Genomic DNA, 21,483 nt, shown 5'->3' on the forward strand with positions numbered 1-21,483 from the left:
CATGACAATTACATCAAAGTAATGGAAGGACATGAGCTGCCATCTGAGCAGCCTCATGTATAATATGAGCAGGACAGCCAACAGCTTCCATAGAGTCATTCATGCTTTACTTTCCACTTTGAATAAACAACATCTGCACTTCTTGTAAACATCTACCAACATCTCTATTTGTATTATCTCCACCAAAAGCAGTACGATTTTCCTCATTAACACCTAACTCAGCAAGAGAGTCTACAAAAGTTTGCTCTTGTTTCTGAAGTCTTATCTGGGAGGGATTTTACTCAAAAGAGCCTTACAAGTGAGCCTTTTCACAAGAAGAATATTGCACAAAGGGAAAATTCTACTACACTGTCATTACTTGCATTCATGATGCTGCTGTAAAAAGATGAAGCATTTAGAGCTCTGATAATGGAGTTATCACATTTTTATTGCAGTAGACTTTGTCCTGGCATTTGAAATCTTGCTTACTGTTTTGGAATTAGAAAATACTTCTGGTATCAATACATTCTGTCATTTGAGCCGAAAGACTGATGGCAGTATGCAGTGTGGGAAGCCATTATAACTTCTGCTATGATTATTTTATCATATTCATCTGAATTTCTCTAATTAAAAAATTGTATGGAAGTATTAAATTCCTATATTGGACACATGAAACTAATATTACACTTGTATGTTAACTGACTGAAAACTTAAATAAAAACTTTTTAAAAATTGTTAGTTACCTTCTTTGATACAAGTTAAAGAAATCATATCTTTTATGCTTAGCTGTTAGTATATGCTAGTTTATATCCGACTTTTCACCATTTTAAGATTTTATTATAAAGATTTATTTATTCCAGAGGAGAGATCATGCACACAAATGGGAGGAACAGGGAGGGGGAAAGAGAGAATCTCAAGCAGATTCCAAACTGAGCACCAAGCCCTACATGGGGTTTGATCCCATGATCCTGAGATCATGATCTGAGCCAAAACCAACAGACACTCAACCGACTGTGCCACCCAGGCACCCCTAACATTTTACTTTTAAATAATCTCTACATCCAACGTGGTACTGACCCTGAGATCAAGAGTTGCATACTCTATCAACTGAGCCAGCCAGGCGCCCCTCCATCACTTTCAATATTGAATGAACACTTAACATACTGCACATATAGCTTCAAAAGCACTTTTTCCGAATTTAATAAATGTTCCCTGTTCAGAAAATTCATCATGAATTTCACACTTGCATTTTGGGATTCAAATGTACACAAGTAAAAAGGAAGTAACAATTGATTTTTAACAAGAGTGCCAAGACCATTCAATGAGAAAAGAACAGTCTGTTCAAGAAATGGTGCTGAGAGAACTGGATAACCTCATGCAAAAGAATGAAGTTGGACCCCTGCCTCACATGACATACAAAAATTAACTCAAAACGTACCAAATGCCTACATTTAAGAGCCCAAACTGTTAAATTCTTAGAAGAAAATGTGGGGGTAAATTCTCATGACCTGGAATTAGGCAATGGTTTCTTAGATATGACCTCAAAATATAAGCAACAAAAGGAAAAAATGGAGGGGTGCCTGAATGGCTCAGTCTGTTGGGTGTCCAATTCTTTTTTTTTTAAGTTTTAAAAATTTGACAGAGAGCACACACAAGAGAGCACAAACAGAGGGAGAGCGAGAAGCAGGTCCCTGCTGAGCAGGGATTCCCAATGTAAGACTTAATCCCAGGACCCCAGGATCACAACCTGAGCCAAAGACCGATGCTTAACTGACTAAGCCACCCAGGAGCCTCGTGTTGGGTGTCCAACTCTTGATCTCAGCTCATCTTGAGCTCAGGGTTGTGAAGTCAGGCCCCACATTGGAGCCTACTTAAATATATATATATATATATATATATATATATATATATATACACACACACACACACACATATACATACACACACATATATATTGCATATCATATAAATTAAATTTTTTTTCTTTAAAGGACACTATTAGGAGTGTGAGAACACAATCCAGAGAACGGAAGAAACGGAAGAATTTTTTGTAAATCATATAGCTGATAAGGGACTTGTATCTATAATATATAAAGAACTATTACAACTTAATAAAAAGAAAAATAAGGCAATAAAATGGCCAGAAGATCTAAACAAACATTTCTCCAAAAAGATGTACAAATGACTAATAAGTAGATGAAAAGATTCTCAATATCATTAGCTATCAGAGAAATGCAGATCAAAACCACAATGAGGACAGCCCTGGTGGTTCAGCGGTTTAGCGCCGCCTTCAGTCAGGGGCCTGATCCTGGAGACCTAGGATTGAGTCCCACATCAGGCTCCCTGCATGGAGCCTGCTTCTCCATCTGCCTGTGTCTCTGCCTCTCTCTTTCCCTCTCATGAATAAATAAATAAAATCTTAAAAAAAAAACCACAATGAGATTCCACTTCACACCTACTAAGATGGCTAGAATCAATCAAAAAGACAAGTAGTGGAGAGGATTTATAGAAATTGGGACTCATATGTATTGCTGGTAAAAATGTAAATGGTGCAGCTACTTTGAAAAGTAGTTTGGAAGATTCTCAAAAGGTTAGAGTTAACATGACCCAGTAATTTTATGCCATGAGATAATATAACCATGAGAACTGAAAATCTATGTCCACACTAGAACTTGTACGCTAATGTTCATAGCAGCATTAGCTAAAAAAATAGTAAAAATGTGGAAAAAAACAAATGTACATTAACTGGTAAGTGGATACGAAAGATGCGATTTATCTATGCAATGAAGTATTATTTGACCATAAAAGTGAAATCCTAATATATGTTACAACATGGATGAACCTTGCAAACATTATGCTAAGTGAAATAAGTCAGGCACAAAGGACCTATACTGTATGGCTCAGTTTATTTATTTATTTTTTAAATGTTTATTTATTTATGATAGTCACAGAGAGAGAAAGAGAGAGAGGCAGAGACACAGGCAGAGGGAGAAGCAGGCTCCATGCACCAGAAGCCTGATGTGGGATTCGATCCCGGGTCTCCAGGATCGCGCCCTGGGCCAAAGGCAGGCGCCAAACCGCTGCGCCACCCAGGGATCCCTATGGCTCAGTTTATAGGAAATGTTGAGAATGGGCAAATCCATAGAAAGATTAATGGTTGCCTAAGGCTAGGATCATTGGAGAGAAATGGGGGAATGGCTGCTTTTATAAAAGGTGTAGGTTTTCTTGTTGGGGTGATGAAAATGTTCTAAAATTGGCTGAGGTGACTGTACAACTTTGTGAACATACCCACAGAACTGCAAAAAATAAACTGGGGGCACCTGGTTGGGTCAGTGGAGCATGAGACTCCAGGTTGTGGGTCTGGGCCCTCATGTTGGGTATAGAGATTTGTTTAAAATAAAATCTTTATAAAGAAAAATAAAAAAACAGCAACCATCCCAAGACTTGAAAAGGTAGTATTTGATAAATCTCACTGCGGAGATTGAGTTGTCACAAGTCCAAACTCATAACTAATGGTAGCTGGGAGCTGAATCTTAAAGGATTGCACACTTCAGATTTAAAAAAAAAAATTGAACTCAGTTATCTTAATGCAGAAAAAGATGAATTTCTCTTGCCTGCAAAGGAGAGCTATATTTGTAAGGCACAGTCCACAGTCTCGTTGAACAAAGGCAGAGCTGATCTTACATAATGTTTTCAGAAGCCTTGCGTTGGGGGATAGGAGGTATTTCAGAAACGCGAGCATCCAGCTCTCTATCCACCAACTTCCAGCTCCGTTAGTGTGGTCACCAAGGCTGCTGAACACCCGGCTAACTTCTGAAGCCTGGTCACCGGAGCGAGGCACTTGCTGATTGGCTGTTGTCTAAAAGCGTGGAGCTGTCAATGATTGGCTGACTTTCAGAAGCTTGGAGCTGTCATTGATTTACTAACTTGAAGAAGCATAGTTACTGGAGTGAGGTTGTTGTTGACTGGCTGATTTTCGGAAGCATAGCCACTGGAGTGAAACTGTCGCTGATTGGCTGATTTTCAGCGCTTGTGTTTTGATGCGAATTTATCTCTAAATAATGGTGGTTACTTGTTCATGACTTGAAACTTGAGCCAAGAAAAGCCCTTTTTTGAAAATGAATAATAGGTACTTTTAATTTCTAGTCTTTTTTTTTCCCCCCTCAGCTAAACCTGCTGGAGGAACCATAGGAATTATCCAGATCTTTTTAGTTGCGGAGGTAGAATATTTCAACTAGTGTTGCCATTTAAGTGATTTAAACTCAGATTACCTTGGCGGAAAAATAGCTCCATATTTTTGTATTTGATTGCAAAAAGGTCAATACGGGGCACGTAAGGCACCTTGACAAGGTCAATATGCGACACAAGACAAAATCAAAATACGTCCCCGCCTAAGCGAAACTCCTAATGACCCTAAAAATTACGTATTTCCCCCATTTTACACACGAAGACTAAGCCTCGGTTGGATTAGACCCTGATGTCGGAAACAGGTCGCACCAGGATGTGACCTGTAAGACAGGGATCCTCTGGAAACCCTTGAGCCCCTGACGCCCCAGCCCTGCGCATGTGTGCGCGCAGTGCTAACCTGGGGTCGACTAGGGATCGGCCGGATGTTTGAAGGGAGGGTGCGCAGCTGATTAGCAGCGGGTGAAGAAAGAACAGCCAGGCACCCACGCCTGGGACATCTGGGGAAGCGAGCCGGGAACGCGGGAAGTTCTCCGGTCCCCGCAGAGTCCCGGGACCCGGCTGCCGCAGCGGAAGGCTTCGCTGGAGGCCGAAGCCGGCAGAACGGGGCGGGGCGGACAAAAGCCCCGCCCCCGGGCGCGTCCGCGTGCGTGGCTGGGGGCGCCGCAGAGAGCCCCGCTCCATGATGCGGGGTCTGAGGACAGGGCGGAGCCGCGGCGTGCAAGCCCTCACCCTGGGGACCAGCGCTCCCAACCTCCGGCCCAGCTGCGTGGCAGCTTAAGGAGGGCGCGGCCCTGCGGCGGTGCGCCCACCCCCATCCCAGCGGGTCCCGACGCCCCCGTCCGCGCTCCGGGCGCGCGTCGGGCCCCACCCCCGCCTCCGACGTGCCCCCGCGCGCCGCGCCCCCCGCCCACCCGGCACGCCCCGCCGCCCGCCGCCCCGCCCGGCCGCAGCGGGCCTGGAGCTGCCCCGCGGGCCTGAACGACCCTCGCAGCGGCAGCGTCCTCCTCCGCCATGGACGTGTACCCCCCGCAGCGGCTGGGGCTGCCTCGCGCTCGGTCCCTGGGCGGCCCCGGCCGCGGGTCGCCCTCCGTCAGGTACGCGGGGCCGAGGCCACAGAGGGGCGGCCGGGCCGGGGGTTGCGGGCTGTTGGGGTCCGGCGACGCCTCCGCCGCAGGGCGTGGTCCGACATGGCTTCCTTGCGGACGGTTTGCCCTAAACGGCTGCCTAAGGGACGTTTCCCCGGGAACTGCGCCCTGGGTAGCGGCTCCCACAATGGCTCCCCTGGAGACAGCTCCACAGCGACTCCTCCGTGGAGACCCCCTACTATGACATCCTCATCCCCGTAGGTTTCTCCCAGGAAAGATTCCCGCATGGAGAACCTCTGCAGTGGGTTCTCTATGCGTAAATCCCTTCCCTCCCTCTTAGAATATTTCCCCCAGAAACGGCTATCTGTGGAGAGCCCCCCTACAATAGCTGCTTTGGGTAGAAAACCCCCAAATGAGTGTACCCAGAGACGTTTTACCTATAATACCTCACAGTAGGTCTCCTCTAGAGCCTTTCCCCTTGACAGCAGCATCCCTAAGGAGTGCCCCCCTCCCGCCCCCTGCATACAGACGGGCTGACAGCATCTTCCCTATTGCGTGTTCCCCCACCTCCCTGTGCCCCAGCCTGCATCGCGACGCTCCCTCATTCCACAATAGGAAGCTCAGGTTGGGGGGGAGGCGCAGGAGAGAAAACTAACTGGATGAATAGGAAAAAGAGGCCCAGAACCCCCGAAACTGGCAAACCCCAAGCCCCTGAGGAATTGGTGGACCCTGCGTTCTTGAGGCCAAAGACAGAGCCACTGGGTGCCTCGGTGCGGGGAGGGTGATAATGGGGAGGGTCCCCGCGCCTTTGGTTATAGGAAGACCCGTTTCCGATTTCTGCTCCCAGTGCCTTTGGGCCTGACCTTGATAGTCTGGGCATTGTTTGCGATGGAGCTGTTCTGGGGCCGCCAGCTGAGTGTGGAGGTTGGAATGAAGGAGCATTTGTGGCAGAGATTGTTGGGAGGGAAGAAAGGAGAGAGAGAGAGAAAAATGGGCTTTGGGGCTGCTAAACTGTCATTAAAACAGAAGAGGGTTTTTTGTTTTGTTTTGTTTTGCTTTTTCTCTATTTTAGCAACTTAGCAAAGCAGATATGTTGTTTCCTTGAAAGGAGGTTGTTAACTTACACGTTAAAATGGCTTTTCTTGGGTACTTAAGGCGTTGTATTTTTAACTTTCTGCTTGCCAATCTGGTTTTTTTGTTTTTGTTTTTGTTTTTAACAAGAACAAATTCATGGAGAGCAAGAACTAAATCTTAAAATCCTGTCTATTACTTCCTGACCTTCCTTCCTCCACCTCTGTTTGTTGAATGAATAAAGGTTGGGGGAGATAGGACTATATACCCATGGTTGCACTTGAGGGTCCTAATTTGCTTCTAATTTAGCAGATGACATTGAACTCCTGCTCTGCTCTTCAGTGGAATTCCTTGTGTTCCAAGTGTTTAGCTGCCTATGGTAACCAACTCCAATCTGTCCTAACATTTCTGGCAGCCACTTTCACTGTTAGAAAATATTTGAACTTTGTACAGGGTAGAAACTGCACAAGATACTTCTTTTTTCTTTTTTTTAAGTAGGCTCCATGCCCAATGTGAGGCTTGAGCTCAAGACCCTGAGATCTAGAATTACGCGCTCTATGGACTGAGCTAGCCAGGTGCCCCTGCACGGGATACTTTGGAATTTGGAGCAGCCATCCATTAAATCTAAGCTCTAGGTAGACTTGGGGTTCATCCCAGATCATTTTAAGCTTAAGAATCATGAGTCTTTGAAACTTTTAGGAGAAAAACTTCCCAGTGAAATCCATCTCTAAAATAACTGCTGCCTTCTTTGTTCCTAGGAGTATGGCAGTACACAGCATTTTTTAAAAGTGTTTTTATAAAAAATAAAATAAAATAAAATAAAATAAAATAAAATAAAATAAAAGTGTTTTTATGTTAGATGAATGTTGGCTAACTTTATTAATCATAAACTCTGAATCTTAAAACAAGTGGTGTGAGTGAAACTTGTTGGTCTTCAGACAAGGTAGTGTAAGGAACCCCAAAGCTTGGCTGTTCTATATACCTTTGATAAAAGAAATTGAGTAGAGGTTCTCCTTTACCCTACTTCTGTATAACTGAACATGCTTTTCTTACCCATTCAAGCCTTTTCCTGTCTTTGACATTGAATGGCAGGTATGGGCTCAGCACTTTCCTGTCACCCATATTTGGATTCTTTGCAGCACTCTGACTCCTGAGTGATGAAAGAGGCAGGCCTAACTGGTGAAGTTACATTCCTAAAGACCCATAGATAGTACTTTGCTAGTGTGTGGTTCCCTTCTAGCAATAGAGTTCATTTTTACAGATGAGGAATAGAGATCAGAAGTTAAAATGTTGCTAAGAACCAGAAGCTGCTTTTTTAGGATGTGGTAGTCATCAATGCTGCCCATCAGCTATTTTTGGTTTCCACTTCCTCGGCATGTGGTACAATTATACTTACGTCCCCCCTTGAAGCTGGGTATAGATTTCTGAGTTCCTTTTGGTTAGTGTCTTCAGGAATAATGTGTATTCCTTCACTTGAAGAGCTTCTAGTGTATAATTTGCCACTATCTTTCCCCCTGTTGTGATGACTATTGGTGCTCTAGGTGATGACTAATCCATCAGTCTGGGACTCAGACTAAACTTCCAGGTGACCTATGTTTGACTTGTAGAACAAGTGGTAAACCTTCATTGTTTCAAGCCACTGAGATTTTGGAGTTGTTACCAAATAACTATCTTGATTTGTACTAAGGAGCCAGTGGAAATAGCTGAAATATGCTTTCCTACTTCAAATTTTTTTTTCTGCAGAGGGACCTGATCCTGCTCAGGACTTGTTTATCAGTTTAAAATTGTACTGTTCTGGGCAGCGCCAGTGGCCCAGCAGTTTAGCACCGCCTTCAGCCCAGGGTATGATCCTGGAGACTGGGAATCGAGTCCCACATCAGGCTCCCTGCGTGGAGCCTGCTTCTCCCTCTGCCTGTGTCTCTCTCTCTCTGTCATGAATAAATAAATAAAAATCTTTAAAAAAATAAATTTTACTGTTCTTTATACAAATAATCCAATATCCACTTGTGCTAGGTGTTGTGAGACAAATAAAGCTGGCCACTGCTGTCAGAGAGCTCCTTTGTAAGTGGAAAGAGACAAAAACAGTACAAATCAAAATACAGAGTGTTGAGAAATAAGTACCAAGGTAAAAATAGGAGCTGAAGGAACAATAATGTAAGAAGGCATAGTTGGTTTTGAGCTCAACTCTTGGAAGAATGAAATTGTCATTTACTGATACTGTGAACACTGGAATTAGAGCAGTTTTGTGGAGAAAATAGAGTTCAGGTTTGGCCTTACTCATTTTGAGTTACCTGACAGATATCTCTTTGGAGAGATTGAATAGACAGTTTGGATATATTAATCTGGAGTTCAGCAGAAAGATTGGGACTGGAAGTACTGTGCTGATGACTCCCACGTTTTTATTTAAATCTATGAGACTGGGTAGAGATCCTGGGAGTAAAGGTAGATGGAGAAGACCAACATCCAAGCCCTGGGATATCCTGTCTAGGAAAGACAGTGTAGCAGTGGTTTCCAAATTCTGGTGGAAAGTGACTTCCTGCCTCAGAGGGGAGAAGAATCCAGGACAGTCATGGAAAGCCAAATAATAAGTACTATTGATGGGCTGATGAGGACCAAGAAGAGAATATTAGATTTGGTAACATAGAGGTCATCGGTGACCTTGACAAGAACAGGTTTGATGCAGTAGGTTCAAGAGAAAATGGGAGAATTGAAGACAGTGGGTATAGTCAGTCAAAATGATGTTTCAAAGGTGTAGAGCAGAGCAATAGTGTTGGGGCTATAAGAGAGCAGAATAATAGGACTGTGGCTATCAGAGAAAGCAGAGTAATAGGGCTCTCATTGGAAGGGTAGAGGTGTTTGAGTTCTTTTTGTTTTTAGGTCGACAGACCTTATAGCCCACCTAAAACATTTGAAGTTGATGGGAATGATGGAGTACAGAAGGAAAATTAATGATTAAAAGAAGGGACAATTGCAGGGGTGAAGTCCTTGAGGTGTGAGGGAATGGCATCTAGGACACCAATGGATATGTTGGCCTCAGGCTAGATAAGTGTGTGGACTGTTCATCTATGGTGAATATATAGACCCAAATGTTCGTGCATTGGTAGCTTGATGGTACGAGAAGGTAAAAATTCTCTTCTGTTTACTTCTGCATTTGCAGTTAAATAAGGCAGATCTTCAGCTAAAAATGAGGAATAGAGAAGGTGTTAGAAGTTTGCAAAGGTGTAAAATCATCCAGGAGAGTTGGGAAAAATGAGTTGAATAAGGAAATGTTTTAGGATTGCCAGGCAACTACAAGTGTCCATTTACTGTTTGTTGTCATAAATTTAAGGTGAGACCCAGTTAGAATGGTTGTATGCTTTTCCTTCAGCTATGTTGAGCTGTTTGGATGTGTACATTGTAGAAGGATGTGGCTCAAGGAGGATAGAGAACATCATTGGAAGACAGGAGTAAAGGAACTGAGAGGTAAGGATAGTGGGAAGATTGTCTTAGTGCTTACTGAAATTATCATGAATGAAGATGGGAGTAGTAATAGCAAAAGAGATAGTGACCAAGAAGCTAAAAATCTTTAGGGAATGTGAAGAACTGAGTAATGACCCAGAGGTTTGTAGCTATTTGTAACAAGAAGGACTAGTGGGTGTTATTTGATGGCATGAAGAAATGAGCCACATGAAATAAAGAAGTTAAATAAAATAATTAAGTGATTGATTTTCTCAAAACCGGAGGGCATGAGTTTCCAGATCAAAAGGAATCTCCATGAAATTTTTGAGTGCTATAAAGTCAAAAGAAGGGATGCGTGGGTGGCTCAGCAGTTGAGCATTTGCCTTCAGCTCAGGGCGTAATCCCGGGGTCCAGGATGGAGTCCCACATCGGGCTCCCTGCATGGAGCCTGCTTCTCCCTCTGCCTGTGTCTCTGCCTCTGTCTCTCTGTGTCTCTCATGAATAAATAAATAAAATCTTTAAAAAAAATAAAGTCAAAAGAATATCTACAAATTTCATAGATAGGGTCAGGAATCATGGGATTGTAGAAAGATTGGAAACTAGAAAATAGTGGAGAAGCAGTGCCTTCTGAAGGAAAATGGATTCCTTCCCAGAATTCAGCCATACTCTCAAGCAGGTAGGAGGGATGGATAAAGACGCTTCACACATGCAAATTCTCAAAGTTTGACCTTCCACTCACCCTTTATTAAGAAGCCACTGGAAGATGTTCTTTAGCAAAACAATCTGATTAAGGGGTTCCTGTGCTGGAGATCCTCTCTACCATCTACAGGTGGAATTTCTTCCTTGCTAAGGGACTCATAAGGAAGGACTTTTCTTTGTTACCCCTGGAAATTACCAAAAGCCTGGGACCATTTTTTATTGCCATTTCCCACATTGCTTGCCCTAGTACTTAGATCAATGTCTGGCACATAGACAGCATTCACTAAATATGAACTGCTGTTGTAAGCTATTATGAAATATTGCTTGCACTAATTATTTATTGAATAAATAGAGAATAATTAGAGTTGAAGCTGTGGGCTATATTAAATTTCATGAGTGTTCAGAGAATAATCATGTGAGCTAGATGGTGAGAAGTGGTTTACGACAGTGATGTTCTACAGAGAGCACTTCAGTAAAGCCTCACAAAGGCAAATTATCTCTTTGGGTGATATTTATTGGCCAGTGGCAAATACTCATGGTACTCTTTTGGGTTTACAGATTTACAGAAGTAATTATTGCTATTGTATAGATGGTCCCTGCCTTAAGAAAACTCAGAATGCAAAGCAAGACTATGACTTTGTATATCTGAAAATGCAAAGCTTTATCTCCAATATACTTGCTTAGATACTGGCCAGCGGGGCTTGGTGTGGTACCTATAGAAGCAAAGAGGGTTTGCTTAGTTAGGCTATTATGGTCTTATTTCTGGCCCAGAGGTAGAGGTCTGAGTATCTGCCTTTTCAGTTGTGTCTGGAATGACTGTGTGCTGAGATCTCTTAGTGAATATGGTGGCATTAATAGTTTATAGTATCTTGAAAGTATTTCATAGCTCTTGGGCTTTTCTGTGATATTCTCATTTTTAGAGAAGGGAGTGAATGAGATACAGATGTCCTCCAGAGTTACACAGCTTAAAATATTGTTGTTTTTGCAAGTTTTAAAAAATGAAAAGAAAAAGTTTTCAATGTGGGTATTTAAAACTTTTATCTGTGATTTTGAGCCCCAGTTTGAGGAGAGGTCAGCTCATTTGGCATGCCTTTTGTTTTCAATTTCTTATTTTGAAATGATTTTAGATTTATAGATGAGTTGCAAATATGGTACAGAGTGTTCCTATATAGCTTTCGTCCAGCTTACTCTAATATTAACATCTTAATGTGTAACCATGCACATTTATCAAAATTAAGAAATTAATACTGGTATTGTGCTTTAATTTACTAAGTAAACTTTTGTTTACTTGGCTTTTAGTACTCTAGACTACTTGTTTCAATTTCCCCAGTTTTCCCACTAACGTCTTTTTTCTACTCTAAGATCCAATCAAGATCCCACATTGCATTAAGATTTGGCATGCATTTAATAGAAAAATGAGGGAAAGTGATTGTGGATGCTTTCTGAATGAAGTCCTGTGAAACTAACTTTATAAAGAACAGATTGTGTTAGGAAGTGCTCAGAGAAAGCTGGAGAAAAGGAATAAAATGGAAAATAAGATGTTGTTACCCAGAATATCGTGAACAGACTTCCAGATAATATTTTCCATTTGTGGTAGATAACATTTTCTGAAGTTCTTGAATTTAGTTTAAGTGTCTTATAAACCCCAGTTCATGAAATATGTGTAGATTTAAATTGCAGGACACCAATTTTAACCATTTTAGATAAGATGGCCTATTGGTTAGGAACTACGTTTGGCAGCTGGTAAAAGATGCTTAACAGCAAAGACTTAACTATGGGGTTTATTTTTTCTTGCACAAGGTGTCTGTCTAAGAGCAGGCTAGTTCTGGTATAAAGTCATGGGGGGGGGGGGGAGAACCAGGCCTCTTCTGTGTGTTTTGTTTTTCTTAGCAAGTGGATTCCATTGCTTCATGGTCACAAAATGGTTGGAAGAACTCCAGCCTTAATGTCTGTCAAGCAAGTGGAAAGAGAAGGGACAGTTCTCCTAGTTAAAAGTCAGTTCTTTGCCTTCAGAGCTTCCCCAGAAGCTTCCACATGATGGCTTCTGCATGTCTCATTGGTTACCTCTAGAGGCATAGAAACTGGGCCATCGCTGCCCCAAATAAAATTGGGGTACTGTGAGTGAAAAAGAAGGGGAGAATGGATACGGATTAGGTAATTGATTGTCTCTCCTACAGGGAGGTAATAATGTGGAATGAAAGGTATTGTTTAGGATTACTAATAGCTCTGATGAATTACATGAAAGTGCTGGGAGAAAATTAAAGTCATCAAGTATTTAATGATGCCAGTGTATTTCTCATTCATATCCTGTGTGTGTATGTATGTGTCCTTTCAGTTTGAGTCACTTATGGTCAGTGGTTAACCATGTTTTAATGTTGGCTTTGTTTTTTCCATTGCAAGTTATTGCTCCAGCAAAGATATTGATGGGAAAATGACATATATTGCCTTGCTACACATCCTGCCTTTTTGTTTTTGCCTTTCTTCCAAGTTCTAGTTTTTTTTTTTTTGGTGGGGGGGCAGAGGTTGTCTTTTTCTTTTTAAGATATTAGTGTTAAGTAATCTACACCCAACGTGGGGCTTGAATTTACAACCCTGAGATCAGGAGTCACGTGCTCCCCCTGACTGAGCAGCCAGACACCCCTCAAGTCTCTGGTTTTGCAAGGGGAATAAATAATTGCCACTTTAAATCAGGGCCAAGTTTCTTAAACACTAATAGTCCTACAGTAGCTCCTTTTAATCAATACTTGAAGTCCAAATTAATGCTGATAAGGCTTGTTTGTATTACTCTTGCAGTTGATTTTTCCCTCAGAATTTTATTATGAAAATGTTCATAAATGCAGAAAATTTGAAAGAATTATTCAGTAGCATTCATGTGTATCTATACTTAAGAGTCTACATTTTTAATGTATTTGCTGTATTTGCCTTATATATCCATTCCTCTATCCATCGATCCATCCTATATTTTAATGCTTCTTTTTTTTTTAAAGATTTTATTTATTTATTCATAGAAACACAGAGAGAGAATGAGAGGCAGAGACACAGGCAGAGGGAGAAGCAGGCTCCATGTAGAGAGCCTGACATGGGACTTGATCCAGGGTCTCCAGGATCACGCCCTGGGCTGCAGGCAGCGCTAAACTGCTGCACCACCGGGGCTGCCCTATTTTAATGCTTCTTAAAGTAAGTTATAGATATTAGTATGCTTCAACCCGAAATGTTTTCTGGGATTGATTTTGTATTAAGAAGAATGCTTTCTGTTGCAAGTAACAGAAACCTAACTCAAAGGTTTTAAGTTAAAAGGATGTATTTATTGCCTTGTGTGGCTGGAAGGAATAATAGGGAGATAGATTTCCTGTAGGTAGAGGTGAGAAAATTAGGGCCTCAAGAACTGGAACCAAAACTCTTCTACCAGAATAGTTGCCTCTCTGTATACAGCCCCAAATCTGCGTTCTTCCTGCATTATGACCCTAGAGGCCATTTCTCTTCCAGGTCTAAAATTGGAGTCCTAGTTTCCCTGCCTTGCTCCTGGGTAAGTCACAATTAGAAACTGTGGCCAAGAAGGAGCACTGTGTTTGTTAGCAGGGGAGATAGAAGTGGAAAGCATGCTGAGTTAAGTGCATACTTCAGAAAAACTTCCCACTTGTTTTCTTAGGCTGGCGTAATCCTGGTACTTGACAAGGAGAACGACAACTGCAAAACTTCTAAATAAAACAATAGTATATTGAATCTAGAAGTATGGTAAAAACAATTTTACACACAAGTTGAATTTGTCCCAGAAATGCAAGAGTTGTTTGTCATTAGGAAATTTGTTGGGCGCCTGGGTGGCTCAGTGGTTGAGCATCTGCCTTTGGCTCAGGGTGTGATCCCAGAGTCCTGGGATTGAGTCCCACATCAGGATCCTTGTATGGAGCCTGTTTCTCCCTCTGTCTGTGTCTCTGCCTCTCTCTTTGCGTCTCTCATAAATAAATAAATAAAATCTTAAAAAAGGAAATTTGTCAATGAAATTAAGATTAGTAGATGCCCCACCTCCCAAAATCTACTTAATAATTAATATTCATTCTTGATTTAAGCCAACTAACATAGTAAGGTTTCAGCCAATATAATAAGATAAGCAAAATAGGGACACCTGGGTGGCTCAGTCAGTTAAATATCTGACTCTTGATATCAGCCCAAGTCTTGATTCAGGGTTGTGAGTTTAAGCCCCCACATTGGTGGAGCCTACTTTAAAAAAAGACAATAAGCAAAAGAAATAATCATCTACTGCCTGTATTGTTGCAGTAGGCTCTTAACTGGTCTCTTAGGTTTAACTCTTGTTCTCCCCACCCCCAACCCCCATGGTCTCTTTCCAATACAGTAAATAAAGTGATTTTATGAAAATATAAGTCCTCTCATATAAATCATCCCTCTTTTCAAAACACTTCAAAAAAAGTCTCAAATCATGAGTTCTGACATGATTTGATATGACATGACAAGACTCTAATCTGATTTCCACCCTTTTTTTCCCCCTTTATATCCTATTACTACTGTCTTCCTCACTTTGCTGCAAACACACAGGTCTCAGGAACATTCCGGCTTTGGGACCTTTCACTTACTGTACAGCTTGCTCTCTAGTTTCCTTCAGGTCTTTATGCAAATGTCCTCTCAGTAAAGCCTTTTCTAATCTTTCTCTTTAAAATGGCAACCCACTCTCCTATGTATTTTTCCTATTTATTTGTGTTTCTCCCTCACTCATTTCCCAATTAGAATGTAAGTTCCAGGAGCTCCTGGGTGTCTCAGTTAAGCGTCTAACTCTTGATATCAGCTCAGCGCAGGTCTTGATCCCAGAGTCATGAGTTCGAGCCCCATGTAAAAAAAGAAAATGTAAGTCCTGAAAAATAAATAAACAAATGCATGCATGCATGAATGAATGAATAAATAAATAGATGTAAATGCTGATATTTTCATCCCAAGGGTTTTTGCCCTTTTATTCATTGCTAAGTCCCCCCACCTGGCTCTTGGACAACCAATGCCTAATACACAGTAGGTGCTCAATAAAAACATGATGAATTAATGTATAAATAAAAATATAAAACTTGACAGAAGGCCATAAAATAGGAGAGGACTGAAAGGAGAGATAAATCATGTTCCTGAGTGAGGAGTTCAGTGCTATCCAGATTAAGTATGATCACAATACAGATTCTCAATGGGAATTTTTCTGGAACTTAACAAATTAATTTTATAATTCATCTCGAAAACAAAATGTTCAGGGGTGCCTGGATGGCTCAGATGGTTAAGTGTCTGCCTTCAGCTTAGGTCATGACCTCCGGGTTGTGGGATCCAGCAACATAGGGCTCCCCGCTCAGTGGGGAGTCTGCTTCTCCCTCTCCCTCTGCCTCTCTCCTCCGTGAGTGCTCATTCTCCCTCGCTAATTAATAAAGTATTTAAAAAAAAAAAAAAAAGGAGGGCAGCCCGGGTGGCTCAACAGTTTAGCGCCATCTTCAGCCGAGGGCCTGATCCTGGAGACCCAGTATCGAGTCCTATATCAGGCTCCCTGCATGGAGCCTGCTTCTCCCTCTGCCTGTGTCTCTCTGCCTCTCATGAATAAATAAATAAAATCTTAAAAAAAAAAAAAAAGAAAATGTTCAATAAAAGCCATGCATGATCTTTGAAACTGATATAACTCGCTTTCTCAGATAAAATGATTCACTTATTACAAAATTCAAGTAATAACTTTGATTATTTTTTTAAATATACTGTATGTGAGAAATTAGATACATAGGTCAAATAAGAACCAAAAATAGGGATCCCTCTTGATATAATAATGTAGCATATGCCAAAAGTGGCATTCAATTCAGAGGATTAAAAGGATCAACATGTGGTTTTGGGACAATCATATTTTGGAGAAAAATACTGTTATATTGAGGTGCCTGAGTGGCTGAGTTAAGCGTCTGCCTTCAGCTCAGGTCATGATCTCAGTCAGGGTCCTGGGATGCAGCAGTGTCAGCTTCTGGCTCCCTGCTCAGTAGGGAGTCTGCTTCTCCCTCCCTCCAGCTTGTGCTTTCTCTCTCTCTCTCAAATAATTAATTAAATAAAATAATATAGCTATACTCCTGCTTCACAAAGGTAAAAAAGCAAGTTCCAGAGGAGCAGTTAAATGTTTAAAACACAAAATTAAATTATTGGCTTTTTTTTTTTTTTTTTTTTATAATATTGAGTGGGGAAGACACAAAAAGACCTAAAACTCCTAAGCCTAAAGGTAGAGTTAGGCAGATTTAGTTAAATAAAACCTGACAGCTCTTGCATGAAAAAGAAACCATAAAGTCTAAAAGTTTAAAGAAAATATTTGCAACATATGGCCAAAGCACAACTTTTAAAATATGGAATATATAAATTATTCATAGCCCCCCCCCCATGACTATGGGACAAAAACAAGACTATGCATTCACAGAAAAGGAAATAAAGATGACCAATAAACATTTGATAGTTTCCCTAGTGATTAGGGAAAAATGTAAATTATGATAATGAAAATTAGTTGAGTGATAACATGTGGTTTAGAAAGTTGTGGGGAAACAGGTACTCTGGTGTATTGTAGGTGACTGTTTTAAGAAAACAGTTTAGCGGGGGATCCCTGGATGGCTCAGCGGTTTAGCGCCTGCCTTCAGCCCAAGGTGTGGTCCTAGAGTCCCAGGATCGAGTCCCACATTGGGCTCCCTGCATGGAGCCTGCTTCTCCTCCTGCCTATTTCTCTGCCTCTCTCTCTCTCTCACTCATGAATAAATAAATAAAATCTTAAAAAAAAAAAAGAAAACAGTTTAGCAAGATCTATCAAAATTTAAAATGCAGGTACCTCTTAACCTTGCAGTGCTACTTTTTAGGTCTCTACCTTGCAGAAACTTGTAGTGCCAAAGATGGATATAGTTATTCTTTGAAGCATTGTTTGCTGTTGTAAAAACAATAAATATCCTGAATATTCCATCAGAGTGGCTGGTTAAATAAAAACAGAAGAATATGTATGGCACATACTTAAAAGTATGGCACTTTTAAAAATGCAGTTGAGTTCTATGTACTAACTTGGAAAGATCATAAGGTATGATGTTAAGGGAAAAAAGCAAGTTGCAGAGCAGTTACTTATCTCTCGATTATGATTTATGTAAAAACAATCCACGTCCCGAAAAACCCACCCAAACTATATGTTACTGAGTCACACCAAATTGTTCACAGCAGTTTTCTATAATAAGGTGAATCAGATTGGTATGAGGATTCACTTTGTAAAACAGTCAAAACACAAGCATTACAGAATATAAGGACGATGTGTTCATTTAATTATTTAATTTTTAAAGTAAAAAAGTTAACATAAAGTAATTTATGGAGGAAAAAACAAGCAAAAATAAAATTTTCAAGTATTTTTCTTTTCATTTCCAAGAAACCAACATAATGAAATACAAACAAGAAAATATACATGGTTGTGTATATAGTAACTTGTAAAAGCAGTGAGCAGTGAATTAATTATTACATATAAAACTGAAGATGGGAAAAACATGACTGTTCAGGATTCAGAAATACTGTGTCTGTGGCAAACTTTATTGTTAGGACATCAGTGAGGTGTAGCAGAAAGGAAAAGTTCAGAATTAAGGTATCTGGTGGCTCATATTTTGGCACTGCTAATCTTCGCCCAGCCTTGTGATTTTGGATAAACTTTTATTTAGGTCTTGGCTTCTTCACTTTATCATCAGTCATGTTTGGATTCTGAGTCTGAACCCAAGGAAAGTCAGAAATAAAGTATATACAAGCAGTGTATGACATAAACCACATTAGTGGGTCTACTGAGACTACAGATACTCTGAAAGAGGAACTTTGTAAAGTCGTGGTGACCTCAGGTCATATACCCAGGATGTGCCAGCTGTGCGCCCAGGTAAACCTGGAAGTTAGAAGGCAGTGCTCTTGCTGGATTTGGTGTACGTTTGAAAGTTTCTATTGGAAAAAAAAAAAAAAAAAAAGACTGGCAGATATACAACAAGCTCAGTGGTGACATCTGGGGGTCGGGAACAATGACAATTTTAGTTATATATAATATTCTACTTTTTTTCCATCAAACAAAGGATAATGAATATTTTACATGTGGCACTAAGGTAGACAAAAGCCAAGTATGACAAAATGTCTAATTATGGGTGCTGGGAATACCAGTGATTGTGGTTTTCTCTATACATACTGGATTTTTTTTTAATAGGTAAGTATTTCAATAAGTGACAAGTTTAATGGTTCAGTGACAAATAATAGGCTATGTTCTGGTTAAGAATTAAATTTGGGGGGGATCCCTGGGTGGCTCAGCGGTTTCGCGCCTGCCTTTGGCCCAGGGCACGATCCTGGAGTCCCAGGATTGAGTCCCGCGCCGGGCTCCCGGCATGGAGCCTGCTTCTCCCTCTGCCTGTGTCTCTGCTTCTCTCTCTCTCTCTCTCTCTGTGTCAATCATAAATAAATAAAAATAAATCTTTAAAAATAAATAAATAAATTTGGGGGGATCCCTGGGTGGCTCAGCGGTTTAGCGCCTGCCTTTGGCCTGGGCATGATCCTGGAGTCCCGGGATCTAGTCCCATATCGGGCTCCTGGCACGGAGCCTGCTTCTCCCTCCTCCTATGTCTCTGCCTCTCTCTCTCTCTGTGTCTATCATAAATAAACAAATAAATCTTTAAAAAAAAAAAAAGAATTTGGGAAGCAGGAAAATGTATAAAGGAAAGAACTGAATTTAGTTTTACTCATTTGACAAAATAAGAAATACTAATTAGGATAATGTTTTACTCTGGAAAGAGGAAGTTCTGTCAATATTGTATATACTTCCACTTTATTTGACCAAGATACTTGTGGAAAAGAAATGCTTTTTGCTCCTATTCTCAGTATTGTCTTGTTGGGGGAGCTGTTTGTTTCTTGGTCACGTGACATCCCCCCCCCCTTTTTTGTCACTGGCTGGTCGTTAATTTGAAAACCAAAGAGCTTTTCCTAACTTTGGCAGTCTGTTGCTGTTCATATGGGTTAGGAAATGGGTCAAAGGACCAGCTTGATGAAATATTTTTAGTGCAGAGAATGATTGCAACATGAAAGAGTGGGGAGGGACAGACAGCCACTTCTCAGGAAAAGCACATTTCTTACTTTAATCTTCATCGTCTTGGCAATTTCTGTTCTGCCACTTATTTTTTTTAATTAACATATATTTTTAAATTTTTTTTTATTTTTATTTATTTATGATAGTCACAGAGAGAGAGAGAGAGAGGCAGAGACACAGACAGAGGGAGAAGCAGGCTCCATGCACCGGGAGCCCGACGTGGGATTCGATCCCAAGTCTCCAGGATCGCGCCCTGGGCCAAAGGCAGGCGCCAAACCGCTGCGCCACCCAGGGATCCCAATTAACATATATTTTTAAGATTTTATTTATTTGACAGAGAGAACAAGGACGGGGAGTGGCAGAGAGAGAAGCAGGCTCCCTACCCAGCAGGTAGCCCTCTCTTGGGCTCCATCCCAAGACCCTGAGATCATGACCAGAGCAAAAGGCAGACCTGTTCTGCTGCTTTTAAAACCCTAAATTTGGCAGCCCAGGTGACTCAGCGGTTTAGCACTGACTTTAGCGGTTTAGCTCCTGCATGGAGCCTGCTTCTCTCTCTGCCCCCCCCCCGCCCCCCTGTGTCTCTCATGAATAAATAAATAAAATCTTAAAAAAAAAAAAAAACTAAATTGCTCTACCATTACCTCCAGATTTTATTTAAAAAATATTCAAAAAAAAATATTCAAACAATACGGAAAAGGTGAAAGAATAGTACGGTGAATACTTGATATACCCACCACTTAGAGTCAATAATTTTTAACATCTTTGCTGTGTGTTATCTTTATTATTTTTTTCTTTTCCTCGTTCTCGTTTTCTGTTAAACCCTTTTTTTTCATCTGTTTTTATTTAAATTCGATTTGCCAACATATAGTATAACACCTAGTGCTTTCCTCAGTGCCCATTACCCCGTTACCCCAACACCCTGCCCACCTCTCCTTTTGCAACCCTTTGTTCTCTCATGGTTTGTCTCCCTAATTTTTCCCACTCAGTTCCCCTCCTTTCCTTTATAATCCCTTTCACTCTTTCTTATATTCCCAGTATGAGTGAAACCACATGATGACTGTCCTTTTCCAGTTGACTGACTTCACTCAGCATAATACCCACTAGTTCCATCCCCGTCGAAGGAAATGGTGGGTTTTCGTCCTTTCTGATGGCTGAATAATATTCCATTGTGTGTGTGTGTGTGTGTGTGTGTGTGTATACGCACATATATATATCACATCTTCTTTATCCATTCATCTGTTGAAGGACATTGTGGCTTCTTCCACAGTTTGACTATTGTGGACATTTCTGCTATGAACATTGGAGTGCAAGTGTCCTGGCATTTCACTACATCTGTGTCTTCAGGGTAAATACCCAGTAGTGCAATTGCTGGGTCATAGGGAAGCTCTATTTTTAACTTTTTGAGGAACCTCCACACTGTTTTCCAGAGTGGCTGTACCAGTTTGCATTCCCACCAACAGTGCAAGAGGGTTCCCCCTTCTCCACATCCTCTCCAACATTTGTTGTTTTCCTGTCTTGTTCATTTTCGCCCTTCTGTTAAACCCTTTTCTTTTTTCTTTTTTTTTTTTTTTAAGATTTATTTATTTATTCAGAGAGAGAGAGAGGCAGAGACACAGACAGAGGAGAAGCAGGCTCCATGCAGGAAGCCTGACGTGGGACTCGATCCTGGGTCTCCAGGATCATGCCCTAGCTAGGCTGCAGGCGGCGCTAAACCGCTGCGCCACCGGGGCTGCCCAGTTAAACCCTTTTCAAGTGAGTTACAGATATCATGACATTCCTAAGTACTTATGTATCTGTTAAAAGAAAAAAAAAGGACATAGAAGGTATAAATACAATAATATCTCACCTAAGAAAATTAACAGTGATTCTCTACTACCATCAACTACCCAGTACGTATTCAAATTTTTCCAGATGTCTTATGGATATTTAATCTCTCACACTAGAAGAGAT

The 21,483-nt window shown here is 41.1% G+C and overlaps 1 protein-coding gene across 3 annotated transcripts in view; it reads left to right on the top strand.

The window, feature by feature from the left end:
* The first annotated feature begins 5,101 nt into the window (after positions 1–5,101).
* DNAAF9 (dynein axonemal assembly factor 9) overlaps positions 5,102–21,483 on the top strand; it is a 141,420-nt gene continuing 125,038 nt past the window's right edge. For all 3 annotated transcript variants that reach the window (XM_072800236.1, XM_072800237.1, XM_072800239.1), the window contains exon 1: positions 5,102–5,261. In XM_072800236.1, coding sequence (XP_072656337.1) covers positions 5,179–5,261 — 83 coding nt within the window. In that variant the 5' untranslated portion in view covers positions 5,102–5,178. The remainder of the gene's footprint in view (positions 5,262–21,483) is intronic.

Source organism: Canis lupus, chromosome 26 (assembly GCF_048164855.1).
Source record: "Canis lupus baileyi chromosome 26, mCanLup2.hap1, whole genome shotgun sequence".
Taxonomy (NCBI): domain Eukaryota; kingdom Metazoa; phylum Chordata; class Mammalia; order Carnivora; family Canidae; genus Canis; species Canis lupus.